This window comes from Lupinus angustifolius, chromosome LG15 (assembly GCF_001865875.1).
Source record: "Lupinus angustifolius cultivar Tanjil chromosome LG15, LupAngTanjil_v1.0, whole genome shotgun sequence".
In the NCBI taxonomy this organism is placed as follows: domain Eukaryota; kingdom Viridiplantae; phylum Streptophyta; class Magnoliopsida; order Fabales; family Fabaceae; genus Lupinus; species Lupinus angustifolius.
This window is the reverse complement of record NC_032023.1, coordinates 1,834,703-1,849,568: the sequence shown is the minus strand read 5'-3', so window position 1 is coordinate 1,849,568 and position 14,866 is coordinate 1,834,703. Positions and strand designations below refer to the sequence as shown.

The window sequence follows — 14,866 nt, the reverse complement described above, 5'->3', positions numbered from 1 at the left end:
TCTACAATGCTTATACTTAGTTTATATAATACAAAGTGAAACTCTAAAACTTTGGAAAATAAGTATTACAATTCAAATGTATTAAGTGTGTCCTTTATGGCTCGAGCTAGAAGTCATTAAATAGTGTCTGTATATTGCATTTTGCTCTAAGTGTGCCACTTGTGCACTAAACGCAACTCTTCAACTAGTCAAGTGTGACCTTTCTTTGCACCAACATGCGTTAGATGCACCACCTATTGTGCGAAGTGCTTTATGTGTAATGAGCATGAGTTTCAGAGGCTAAATGTTTTTATTATTTTAATTCATGCACTCAACACAAAGATTGTGTTGAACGTGGTTGTTCCTCTATTGAGCGTGGAACACATATGTTGTTTGATCCATTCAGCGTGATCCTTGAGCTGAATTTGACCAAATTTTGTTTGAACTGAACTTTTTCGATCATTCCTGTGAATTAACTTTGCAAAACACTTCAAATATGATATTTGATCATTTAAACAAGTTTTAATCATGTATCAATATAATTTCATACATTTGAGTTGATTAAATAATTAATATCCCATAAAAAATGTGTAGTATGTTATCACTTTGAAAATTACTATAAAGAGACTAAATCATATATGTTAATCCAATCCCTATTAAAAAAAGAGATTAAAAAATCATAAACAAAACAATTAAAACTAATTTAGAAATAATAAGATTAAAACTTGATTATTGCTCCTCTCCATTTTTGTATTATATAAAAATAAAATAAAAAGTGTTTTAGCATTATATAGGATATTGAATGTCTTATTATGATGCTGAAATAATAGATCTCAAACTTGTCAAAATGACGTAAGTGTATCCAAATGAATATTAAAAATGAAAAAAAAAATAACCGGTAGATATGGAGTATTTAATATTATATGTTCACATGAAAATGAACGGACGTTAATTCAAATAATACATACTTGATTTCCTTTAAGCAAAAATCTAGTTCAAGTCTTATGTATGGAAAAATCTAGTTGGGAAACTAAAAAAAATATGTTCTCATAAAAACATAAGATAAAAAAGTATAGACATAAATTATAGAATAGTGCTAAATATTAAGACACAGAGGGTCCTAGCGTGACTGTCAAATCTGCATATTCTCTCTCCTCTCTTTCTTCTTCTTCTCTTTCTCTCTCTCTTTCTTCTGTTCTCTGTGAAAGAAGAAGCAGAACAAATTCTCACAACACCTTCTTCTCTCTCGAGATTCCATTCAATAGTTCATCTTTATCACTCTTCTTCCACCAATCTATAGTGTTTTTCTTCAAGGTACCATTTTTACTATTATATACATATAATCATCATCAAATTTAGTAATTATTTTAATATTAATATACTGTTCAATACCCTTTTCTTATTTTTTTTATTTTGTATACAAAAATTATAACTTTTTCTTCTATCTTAGAGATTGATTTTATCAGTTCCAGGTTTTTTTCTTGTTTCCTTCATTTTTCTTCTCTTTTTTTGTTGAATGAAAATACTCAGAAGATCTAAATTCTGTTGTTTTTTACTTAGCCACTTTCTGTTCACTACTATGCTGCTGCAAGTTTAATACCAATATTTAAATTTTCAATTTTTTTATAAGCAAAGTTTTATTAAGTAGTACCAATTCAAGATTATTAAATTATTTTTTGGTTTTATTCAATGTATGCTCTCAGAATTTAGACATGTTATCTTCTAATACAAACATTTTGACAATCACATACTTTTGTTGTTGTTGTTTTTTTAATGTAATTTTGTTTAGAAAAAAACAATGATGTATGTGTAGTCCTTCATAGCCTCATCTTCTCTGCATCATTGGTTTTGTTTATGTTTTTGAGATTCTTTGGAACTCTGTGCTGTAGGTAGGTATTTCTAGAGTACAATAATAAAGGTTCCCTTTTATGGAAATGGGATCTGCTTTTTCCCAACTCATCATTAAAAAAAACAAATAGTATTACTCTCATGTCTCAATAAGATCAATAATACTTACCAGTAAAATTTTATATCATGTTATTTATATACTTTACTTATACACTTTACACTATTGTTATTTGACAAGTAAGTATAATTTGAAGGAAAAAAGTAGTTTTGAGTGTAATTGAGTTAAATTTCTTGAAAAGTTAATCACAATAAGAATAATTGCTTATAATCTGATTCCTTCCTTTGGAAAAGGAAGTCATAGATGGAGGTCATAATTTCTACTACAGAGCTTGTCTCATATGCTAAAATGCATTAAACAATTCCAAAACTATTCATGTTTTGTCTCTTTGTTTTGGTTAGTGCAGGCAGGTACAGATAGGAGGATATGATTATGGATGAATATAAGTAAATATATTAAGAATAAAGTAACCATAGTTTATTACTTTTAAACACTTTCTCATAACCCTTTTGTTATATCTTCTCATCTATTTATTTTCCTCATCATGATGCAGTGTTGGTTCTAACTTGTTGAGTTATCTAAACAAAAAAAGGAATGGAGGGTGATACATTTTCTGGTCTTGTTTCCAATGGTACTCAAATTGATGGCAAGATTTTGCAAACATTTCAAAAGAGCTTTGTTCAAGTCCAAAACATCTTAGATCAGAATAGGCTACTTATCAATGAGATAAACCAGAATCATGAGTCTAAGGTCCCTGACAACCTTAACAGAAATGTTGGTCTTATTAGAGAGCTCAACAATAATATAAGAAGAGTGGTTGATTTATATGCAGATCTTTCAAGTTCTTTTACCAAATCAATGGAAGTTTCTTCTGAAGGTGATTCTAGTGGTGCTGTGAAATCAGATGGAAAAGGTAGTAGTGGCCAAAAGAGGCACAGGCCTATATAGAGAGAAGGAGAGTTTGTTTTCTTCAATTCTTTTGCTTTTAGTGGAGAAACAGATTACCATTGTGTTGAAGGGATAGAACATGATTTAGAAGATTCTGTAGCTGAAGATCTATCTCTTGTATCTAGCTAATCACTTACTCCTTATTATATTTCAAATAATGAGAAATGATTTTCCTGAATTCCACTCATTACTTTCAACCTTGTAACTTTAGATCTAACAGAAATTAAGCATGTTTGTGTTTCTAATTTAATCATGCTGCTGTTAAAGAGATGAGCTTTTTCTACCTTTTCTGCTTAAATTGCATGAGTTAGTAGTGCTTTCAGCTTCTATAAAACTCTCTAGTTAAAAAAGCTAAAAGGGTATTATAAATCTTTCTTCCTTGCATCATTCTTATTCATAAGGATTATTACATGGCTACTTTTGATAAGAACTCATAACACAATACCTTTATTTCCTTTAAAAAGTTCAACACAAAATGTAGTAGTTCTTACTTTAGCTCATAACTGAAATTGAGAGGGAATAGCAGATACTGTTTTAGGTCCATTCCAATGTAGCCAGGGTTTACATTTTTATATTGATGTGTCCTTTGTGAGTGTGAGAATTGAGAATAGTGCATACATGAAGATGCCCTGAAACAGTTGGAAGAAAACAGTTTTAGATAAATCTTTTTGGTACTCATCACACACCACCACAAGAACAGAATCTCAGATAAGAGATCATGAGCTTTTTGACCAACTTTATTTATATATATACATTGATGCATAAACTTTTGTTGTTGTATTGGATAGGAAAGTAAAAAGTATTCTATATCAGCTCAAAACAAAGCACTACTATGGTCCCTAGGGGCACTTGTCTAACAATCTCTATACTTCAACACTTCTCTGAAATTACTTTAACAAAGTTTAGACCATTTTGATGAATAAGGTTAACAATATAATATGTAAAATTAACTGCACTTTTAGTTTCACAACTTTTGCAAATGTGCCAAGTTTATCCTCCAATTTTTCAAGCTATTTTGGTTCAATATTGATATTTACATAAGCACACAATATCCATTCTGAATAGTACAGAAAATATATTGTTATGTGTAGGCACCAAACAGTGACACCCAACAACATGACAAGGGACCCAAAGGTTGTCTTTAGGATGGAACTGAACTTCTCCATGCTTATCCCTTCCCACTCAGGTTCTTTATCTTTTACTTTACATTTTTTCTTCCCTACTTTCTATTCTCTTTTTGCAATAAATGTCCTATATATGACAACCTTCTACTTGATGATTCTCTACTTTGGATCTCTCTCTCTCTTTCCCTCATTCAGCATATGTCTTTGTTTGTGGTGGACCCACTTTTTATGGCAGCCTAATTTCATGATCTTATGAGAATGGCCCACATGATTGATTGCTCAAAATGGCCTATTTTCTAGTTTGGATTTTGCACATTCAAAGAGAGTACCTTTTTCATCTTCTACAAAATTTATCCCTTTGTCCATACTCTCTCTATTCACAATCAATTCCATCAGATCTACCAATAATTGTTACACTATCATTTCTCCATGGATGTTTCTTGCCCTTACACTTACATATTTTTATCTTATTGCCATAAATATACGACCACAACAACAACAATCAAGCCTTGTTCTCGCTAAATATGATAAAGTCGATTACATTAACTGAACTACATCATAATATTATAATAATTAAGAGGATTTGGACCTATGAATCTGTAGTTGCAAAAAGACACCTCACCCACTAGGCCACTTACAATTCTTAAGCCATATTTGTGATAACTTTTTGAATTTCTTTTTTCTTTTTTTGTCAAACCATGATATTATTAGATCATATACCAATTTAAGAGACCCATGAAACCATATTTATGAAATGTGTGCAAAACTTTCATATATTGGATACTGCATTTACACTCAAGTAAATGCAAAATAGTGACCAATGACTTGAAAAGTCACTTTCTTGCAAAGGTTCATAAAAGACATGGAATTCTTTAATCAATGGATCAATTTATGACTTTATACACTATTATTCACTAGTGTACAAAACAAAACAAAATGGTAATTTTACCTCTAGAATTGACTATATAACAACATATTAGATAGCACAATTTGGTTAAATTAAACTTTATGAGCTACTAATAAGATAAAGCATATATAATAATATATTAATTAACCTATATGTATATGTGATAGAGAGAGTTTGGGAAGAGTGTAAAATATATAAGCATGCTATGTTTGAGGTAATGATGAAAGGGTAGAAAATGAGATATAAAAAAAAGGGTTGGTCCCTACAGAAGGGAAGACAAAATAAACATAGTCTAGTACATAACATGTGCAGTGGGAATCTACTTTTCCCTTTCTTTCCCTTTGTTCCTTACATTTCCAGCAAATAGGTTGGAAAAGAAGCTAACTCTAGTTTGGCCCTTCAAACCTATTTATGATTTTAATAATGCAACTTATAGATATCTACATTATTGGTTGGTCTTGATTACAGTAATAATCAGACTATAATAATCTCATGTCCCATGCACCAAATGTTTAATTATGGCCTAAAGTTTTAAGATAAGTTTTAATAAGGAATCCACTTATCATGCATCACCTTTACTAAAGGATATAGATACATAATTAACTCACACTTTTGCAATTAATTACGTAGTCTTAGAGACAAGTGTATTTATATTTTGTTTGTGCTTTTATTTATGATTAAATTTTAATTTTAATTTATTTTTTAATGTATTGACAATATTTTACTAATTGTCTCCACATACATATATTTTCATGCAAGTCTTTCTCTTTAACAGAAGTCATTAAATATGAAGAGTGGTTACCAAGGAAGAATTGGTGAAGATGTGTGAGACCTCACTAAATTTGCAAACATTGTATGATGTTAAAAGTCAAGATTTGATACCTAGGAACAATACTTGTTGGGATTGATAATCATATACTCAAAAGAGATTAAGTCATTAAAAGATACATGTGATTAATACCAAATATAATATGAGTTTAATATTTATTTACAGTGTAAAGATTTATATACAATCAGTATATCATTATTTATTCTTCATTTGTATTACTTGATAGATGATATAGTGACAGTTACACTGTTGATGTATACATTTTTTTCTCATATAATAAATAGTTGAATCTTAGAATCAGATTTGTGTTCAGTCCTTTGTGTTAAATAAGAGACAAATATGGCTGTGATTGGCCTATTACTAATTATTTTGAGTTCTCTATTATGTTTGATGCATTTTAAACATAGAATGAGATATAAGGTATGCTTTTAACAACAAAAAAATACTTTATTTAGTTTTCTTCATTCACCAAACACTACTTTGGAATATGATTATTAACTACTGGTTTGTTATCCAAATAGAAAAATCACACTTGCCCTTTATTCAATATAAATAAACTAAGTTGAGTTGAGTCTTAAAAAGGAACTATTAAAATATAATTGCACACTTTAAGAATATTAACCAACTTTATAATGTTGAACCCACTTCTAATTGGTAGATAGTGACCTTTAAACCATTCCTAATTGCATTTAAGTGGTTTGGTATAAATATCAAATTTCAGTGAAGTTTCACCAACCAACTTTTAACAAATCTCATGTGTCTTTTTTTGCAAAAGAAAAATAAAATCAGGAAAGTACATAACCATCATTTTCTTTATCTAATTGCATGTGAATGCTTAATTAAATACTAAAATCCAATTCATTGGATTTGCTTTACCTTATATACTTTGCTCTAATAAGTAATTGCTTGTGGGTTTGACTCTCTTTAACAATTCCCATTTACAACAAAAAAAATGTCACTAAGTTAAGCTAAAAAAACTTACTTGGGTAGGTAAAATTCTTCTAAAGTTTATTTTTTTTCATACTTAAGGAAAAACAAGATTTTACTCTTTTTGTTATAAGAAGTTGATTTATCACTTTTGTATTTGGGAGTGGCTAATAAATTAATAGTTGAATGGGTTGGTGAGATCCCTCTTTATAACAAGAAATGATGAATGATGGTCCAAACTTCTATTTTCATTCCAACAAACAATTTCATTGCCATGGATAATAATTTGGAAGGGTGATTGCTCAATGGAAGTAGCTAATAAAAATTTGATTTAATTTAGGTTAATGGTTTGATTTGATTTAAGTTTTATTGAGAACCAATATGATTATATTATTATACAAGTTTGATACAAAATTTTGTTTTTTATTCCACTAAGTATCCTCTCACCCTATTTATCTTAATCCATGGATGGAAACTTAGTTCAAATCTTATGTGTACCAATATTGATAAATTTAGTTTCTTTACATGAGAAAATAAGGCAAAAGGGAAGTGAGGGCACAAAATTTAGAATGAATATGATTATATATATAAAATCCAAAAATTATATCCCTTATCTAGATCTATTTCATTATGCATATGGGGAGAGAAGTTGTTTTCTTTAGTACAATGTTGACAATTCTTGAGTTATGAGGATGTTTTGAATAATTGATCTTCCCTTAATTAAAATCCTTTGATTTTTGTCAATTTAAGTGTGAAAAAAAACATTCTTCAATCTATTGCATATAAATTAAGGAGGGATCCACTTATTTCAAGAGTAAGTTTGAATTAGTGAGTAGATCTAAATCATTAGATGTTCATAAAATGGATAGTTGAGATGAAAATTAAGTTTAAAAAACTTATTTTTGCAGTAAGTAGATTCCCACTAATTTTATATGTGCATTTATAAATCATATTGCAAGAGACGATAACTCTATACTTATCTATATTTATAGGAACATTGATATTAGGTATTATTGATATAAACTTACATATTTTTTAGTAACTTAAAATGTGTTATGAAATACACACTAGAGAAGCTCTTGTTTAATACATATTTTGAGTAACTTCAAATGTGTTTTGAGTAATTAGGTATTATGGATATAAACTTACATATTCCGAAACTTGTTTTACCCTATGTGTTATGAAATACACATTAATGATAAATGTTAATGTAACAAAGTACAAGATATATTTAAGGTTTGCATTAAATGTACATTAACAGTAGTGGCAAATTCACCTATAAAATCAACATACAAATCTTATAAAACAAACATATACATATAAAAAAAAGGCTCGTGTAAAGACATATGTATATAGAGACAACGAATAAAATATTGCCAACACATTAAGAATTTAATTTTAATTAAAATTTAGTCATAAATAATAGTATTAAAAAATTATAAATACACTTGTCTCTAAATATAATGTGGTGTATGTGTCTTCATGCACATTTTTCTCATGCATATTATGCTATTAACAATGTGTTGATATAATGGTGTAAAACTCAGCTAGATCTTTAAGATGACTAAAATATTAAGAGTTCGATTCTTAAGAATGACACTTGTTGAAAGAGACAATTATTTATTACTCAAAACATAAGGAAATATCTTTGGTATTACAACAAAAACATACATATACACCACGTTATGTACTTTTTTATATTAAAAAGAGTTGTAGCATGGGCTTAGCCCACATATTTGGGCAAACACGAGATCTAATATTAGCCCACGGGCTTCTCTAGTGCGAAAAAAAATGAAAGCTTAATGTTATGTTGCCCTCAATCATGCGGGCTACTTTTCATATTAAGGCCATGTTTGGTTGGAGTGAAAAGGTGAGGAAAAAAAGTGGGAGGAATGAAAGAGAAAGGAAAATAGTTTTTTCCATTGTTTGGTTGCATTGAAAAGAATGAAGGAAAAAAAATTGGCGGGACCCATGTATTATGTTTTTTCTCCATTATTGAGAGGAAAACATGTAGAAAAAATTGTACCAGAATTGATTGTCACAAAGTATATATTAAACTATGTTTCAAATCAATGACGATGAAATAAAAACAGAAAAAAATAAGAAATATTTATTTTTTTAATTCACATTGCATGTTTTCATTGGTTTAATATATGATTTGAGATATCATCTATTTGATAGTACAAAGAAAATATCATTATTAATAATAATTATATTACTTTCTTTTCACTTTCTTTCCATTTTCTATCATATCAAACAACTAAAAAATCATCATATTTTCTACCCATTTTTTCTCTCAAGTTTTCATTCCTCAACTTTTCTTTCCTTGACTTTTCTTCTCTAAACCAAAGATAATGTAAAAGTAGTCCAGTTGGTTTTGGTTACCCATCTAAGTCTACTATTTTTTTCCTTTTGCAATTTACTTATCATTCCTACATTGTTTCATAATAAACTTTACCAAATGAATTATAATTATAAAAATATATAGATATATTATTAATTTATTAAATAAATTTTACATAAAATGAAGATTTTATTACAAAACATATATTTCTTATAATTTTTATATTACTTTAGGCTATGTTTGGAAGTTATGAGAGAAAGTGAATAAGAGCAATCAAAGAGCTACAAAGGGGAGGAAAAGAAATACAATCATCTCTTTTTTTGTTTAGGAATATGAAATTAAATTTAAGTAGGAAGGATAAACTAATGATAATGTTAGAATATTTTTTATTTTTCATTTAAAATGTAATTAACAATGAGAAATTAACAATAATATATAATTATATAATTTACTAAAAACATTTAAGTATTTTTACATTTTGACTTTAGAAAAATCTCAAATTAAGTGAGCTATAAAAATAGGCACAAGAAGAATTTAAAGTGTTTGAGAAAACCTCCAAAACATTATCTCTTCATTCATCCAACTCTGAAATAGGGAGGCTCATTCCTAAACAAAACGTTAAGATGTTGTATAATAAAAATTTATCATGAATTTTATCAAATATACACTACCCATATCTACATACTATAGTCTACAAACCTAACAAAGTGAACATAGATGTATGAGAAGTTTGCCCTTCCTAAGGTTTTGTTTGGGAGTTAGGAGACAAAGGGAATGAGAGGGATCAAAGAGTTAGGAAGGAGAAGAAGGGAAAGGAAAATGAAAGGGATTCTCCTCATTGTTTGGAGTATGAAATTTAGATGAATGATGGTAAACTAATGATAATGTAAAAATATTTTTTTATTTTGCTTTTAAAATGTAATTAACAATGAGAAATGGACAATAATATATAATTATATAATATTACTAAACATATTTAGCTACTTTGACATTTTATCTCAAAAAAACCCAAATTGAGGAAACTTTAAAAATAGACACATAGAGGGTTTTCGAGAATTTTAAAGGGTTTCAAAAGTCCTCTAAAAAATTGTCCTCTCCTTCATCCAACTCTCAAACAAGGGGAACACTTTCTAAAATCATTCATTTTCTTCCCCTCAAAACCTCACTATCAAACAAAACCTAAATGACATAGTCTTGCTCATGTTATAAATAAATTGGGTACAAATTATCTTTCTAGTTTTAAATATAAAAAATTGTAATTGAAGCCAAATCATTTTAAATTGTAAGATGTATTATATTAGGTTTAACCAGTTTAAACGGTTATTTTTTTATTTATAAATATATATTTATATTTAAATATAATTTTTTATAATTAATAATTATATATAACTAACTTTTCTGCATCTTCTTTTAGACCAAAATAAAACAAAACATTAGAATAATGTTTCACTTTTTTATATTTTTAAGTGAACTGTCTGATTCACTTATCGGGTTAATGCAGTTTAACTGAGTTTAGCATGATTGGACTGGATTTTTTGCGGTTCAAAGCGGATCAATCACTCATTTGATTAAGAAGATGTTTTCAAGTTCGGTCAGCGATCGGATCAGACGTTCCAGTCGGATCTGGTTTCTCATAATAGTGCAAAATACTCCTCAATACTTGTTAGAATTGTAGGTAAAAATACTCTTACAACTTTGAAAAAATAATATCTATTTTTACAAATAAAATAAAATATATTTTTCCAAATAAAATAAAATTCATATTTTATCATCCCTATTGAATTGCGAGTTTAATTATACAATCCACTTTTCAATATAAAACTACACCTAATCTGATCCGTTGAATTCTACCCTAAAATCACCATCACCGTTGGATCAATAACCCCCTTTACATATAAATTGAACCCCATTGTTGCAGAAATTAGGGTTTGCAGTCACAGCAATCGCAAGTGTGCGCTTAGATCTTTGTTATTCCAATTCGTGACAAAATGGCAACAACAACCCAACTGAGCAAGAAGAGAAAGGTCATTGCTTTATTCAACACTCATCCAAAAAGAACTCAACTTTCATTTTCATTTGTTCGTTAATTTTGGTTTTGGTTATGTTTCTGAGTATTCGAGTTTGAATTGTTTGCAGTTCGTAGCTGATGGTGTTTTCTTCGCTGAATTGAACGAGGTTCTTACCAGAGAGCTTGCTGAAGATGGTTACTCTGGTGTTGAGGTTAGGGTTACACCTATGCGCACTGAGATCATTATCAGAGCCACTCGTACCCAAGCTGTTCTTGGTAAAATTTTCATTCCTTTTTTTATTTAAGTGATTTCTCTATAGATGAATTAATAATTTATAATAGTATATATGATTTAAGATGTTTTGATTCATGTATATGATCTACATGATGAAAAGGTTTTTTTATTGAATGATTTTTTAATTAATTAGTTAATGTTTATAGATATGATTTACAATGTGATATGTTGTTTTGTTTATGTAGTTTGATACTATTGAGTGATAAAAGGGTCTTATTTTGTTGTGTTGATATTTTTTTCTGATATTGAATTTTGAATATTATTTTTGAAAATATTAATTAATTTGGTTTATGAAACATAGGTGAGAAGGGAAGGAGGATTAGGGAGCTGACCTCAGTGGTTCAGAAGAGGTTCAAGTTCGCAGAGAACACCGTGGAGCTTTATGCTGAGAAGGTTAACAACAGGGGTCTCTGTGCTATTGCCCAGGCTGAATCTCTTCGCTACAAGCTCCTTGGAGGTCTTGCTGTCCGTAGGTATAAAAGTTACATGTTTTAAGTTGGTCATTTTTCATTTGTAAAACGAATCTTTTTGTATAATTGGAAGTTGAACGTGGCATGTATTTACTGTTTTGTGGATTTTAGATGATGGGCTGCCCATAATGTTCTGTTGGTGTATGCTTAGATTTTGTGGCTGTGTGATTTGTTGATATATGGTCATCCACACAGCAGATTGGTCCTTCTGTACCAAGTTTGTGTCGGAAGGTGACTAAATCACTTAGGCCTCTATTGTAGAAAAAACTCGTGGAATTCTTTTTATACTCATGCAGTAACATTATGGGGATACATGTTTTTGGTCTGATGTTGTTTGATGCAGTGAATTTTTTGTTTCCTACTAGTTTCAACAATTTGATTCATGCTCTGAGTTTAAAGTTCATTTATTTTTGTTTGAACTTTGAAGTTGACCATGCATTGTTGCATTAGTTTGTCTTGTAAATCTGTCATATCTTTTGAACTTTTCTGGAAACTTGAGGTGTCAGAGTTTTCAATAATTTATGTATTTACTGTTTTGTGGAAGTTAGATGGGTTTGCCCTATCATTTTCTGTTGATGTATGCTGATATTTATATATGTGAATTTGTTGGCATGTGGTCATCTACAAAGCAGATTGGTCCTTCTGTACCAAGTTTGTGTCTGAAGATGACTAAATCATTTTGTCCTCTATTGTAGAAAAACTCATGAAATTCTTTTATACTCGTGCAGTAACATTATGGGGGATACATGTGTTTGGTCTGAATGTCTGATATTGTTTGATGCAGTGAATTTTTTGTTAACAATATGAATCAAGTTTTGAGTTTTTTAGAAGTTCATTTATTATTGTTTGAAGTTGACCATGCATTGTTGCACTTGTTTGTGTTGTAAATCTTTTAGTAAGGTTTGCTTCCTTTACTTGGCAGTTGCCACTTTGTTGTAGCTTGCTTTTATGTTTCTCCATTGGCCTTGTGTTTTTGTTTTTCATTTGAGCCTTTCTGCCACAAGTCCTCTCATTTACTTTGTATCAGACTTGTTCTATAATGAGTGTTCCAATTTCATAATTTCTTGATTTGCTATGGTGGTTTAATTTGATAGATGGATTTATGGGTTGACAAGTGCTCTGATAAATGAAATGACCATGGTGTTTAAAGCAATGGATCTCTTGAAAACTTTCCCTCGACTTATTTATATCAATGAATGCAAAGCTCCCGTCTGTCTAGTAAAAATTTAAACTTTTTATGCAAATTTCTTCAGGGCCTGCTATGGTGTTTTGAGATTTGTCATGGAAAGTGGTGCTAAGGGTTGTGAGGTTTGTTTTAGGCAGCTTTGAACTTCTGCTTTTATATTGCTTTATCAAATGTGTTGTGTTTGTAATTGTTTAAGTTGAGCAGGTCATCGTCAGTGGAAAATTGAGGGCCCAGAGAGCCAAATCCATGAAGTTCAAGGATGGATACATGATTTCTTCTGGGCAACCAGTTAAGGATTACATCGACTCTGCAGTGAGACACGTCCTTCTCAGACAGGTTTTTGCTTCGGTTCTTCAGATATACCTTATTATTAATTGGTAATGAGCCCTCGATTTATTGCTGTGTGATTATGCTAATCAAAATTTCCTTCGTGGGCTTTTAGGGTGTTCTCGGTATCAAGGTTAAGATCATGCTTGACTACGATCCTAAAGGAAAGCAGGGTCCCAAAACTCCTCTCCCTGACATTGTCTTGATCCACACTCCAAAGGAGGAGGAAGAATACATTCGGCCCGCTCCTGCTGTTATTGCAAATGAAATTGAAGTCCCCGTGGTCGTGGCTTGATGAAACATTTTGACCCTGGAGTAGTCAGGGTTCATAGAACCTGATTGCTAGTTTTTTTGTATGTTTTGTTTTAAATCTGAAAGACAGTGATTTAAAATATTCTAGTTTCCTATCTGTTTTAAGATAGTATACTTGAGTTAAATTTTAAGCATAATCTATTTCCTTTTACTTTGACTTAATTGTTTGAAAGTGTATGTTTAACGTGAAGTTGTTATTTAAAATCTTGAGTTGGTTTCCCATTAGTTAAGGATTAATAGTAAGAAATCAGGGGAATAAATGTGAGGTAGGTTTGTGGAGTCCATTTAAGAATGGAAATATAGTTATGCTATTAGAGTTGATTTCGGCTTGAGTTGTTAAGTTATTGGAATGTGTAAACAAATATAAAATAATTAGTGAGACTTATTTAAGTACGAAAAATGGTTATACTATTATGGATGTTCTGATACGGATAAATTTTTTGATGCAATGATGCTTCTTCAGACAAAAGGATCTTGTCTTCGTGTAACTGTTATTTCCTCATTTCAAAAGGAAGTCTTGTCTTTGTGAACATCATTCTGTCCAATGCTCCTTTTGCATGTTTTTGTGTTTTTCAAAGGTATTCCCTATAGAAAGCCCAAAGAAGTATTCCTTTTTCGAGCATGTGTCCATTATTACTCTAAGAAATTTCTTTTTATTACTAAGGGTATTCATTTACATTTTTGGGTATTTTTTTGGAGTTCGTAACTGTCTCTTCTAACAATTTTTTGAGAAATCGAACTCTCGATCATAGGGATTTAATGAGATTTTACACCATTGCTCTAAGATAGTTTTAATTCTTAATATTGAATATTGATTGTTGGTATTCTGCCTTGTAAGAGATAAGTAAATCCAATGAGGCCTTACAAATGTGTTAAATATTGCTTTTACATGTTTTTTAGAATAAATACCCATTTAGAATTCTCTCACCCTAAGTTGATCTCCATGAACAAAATAATAAGTATAGAACAACTGGCTCCATGAAAAATATCACACAATAATACCTAAATTATTTTTGTCTAGATAATTGGATGAGTAAAAATATGAGTGTAATATTTATACATTGTCAGTGTAAACATTTATATATAGTCACTACACCATCTACATTCATTTATATTATTTACTTTATTTAAAAAATTCAATAATAATTAAATATGAATGATAAATTGTACAAAAATATATATAAAACTCACATATTATCGGTACATTTTCTTTAGAAGAGATAAGAAAATATATACTATTTTTGGCCATTAAACAAATCATTAAAAGACTAATAGACAACAAATTATATTTTGAAAGAAATAAA

General features: G+C 29.7%; 2 protein-coding genes across 6 annotated transcripts; both read left to right on the top strand.

Annotated features, from left to right (window-relative positions):
* On the top strand, positions 1,094-3,007 carry LOC109327416 (protein ELF4-LIKE 3-like). 5 transcript variants are annotated; one of them, XM_019560552.1, is made up of 3 exons: positions 1,095-1,293; positions 2,439-2,442; positions 2,480-3,007. In XM_019560552.1, the coding sequence occupies exon 3, from the start codon at positions 2,480-2,482 to the stop codon at positions 2,831-2,833; it is 354 nt and encodes a 117-aa protein (XP_019416097.1). In that variant the 5' UTR covers positions 1,095-1,293; positions 2,439-2,442; the 3' UTR covers positions 2,834-3,007. The 5 variants fall into 5 exon arrangements, with proteins under 5 accessions (XP_019416102.1, XP_019416098.1, XP_019416097.1 ...); XM_019560556.1 differs by lacking the exon at positions 1,095-1,293 and adding an exon at positions 2,310-2,351; XM_019560557.1 differs by lacking the exon at positions 2,439-2,442 and having other exon boundaries at positions 1,094-1,286.
* LOC109328624 (40S ribosomal protein S3-3-like) lies at positions 10,867-13,713 on the top strand. Its single transcript, XM_019562178.1, has 6 exons — positions 10,867-10,988; positions 11,101-11,248; positions 11,569-11,740; positions 12,991-13,045; positions 13,128-13,259; positions 13,366-13,713. The coding sequence occupies exons 1-6, from the start codon at positions 10,953-10,955 to the stop codon at positions 13,543-13,545; spliced, it is 723 nt and encodes a 240-aa protein (XP_019417723.1). The 5' UTR covers positions 10,867-10,952; the 3' UTR covers positions 13,546-13,713.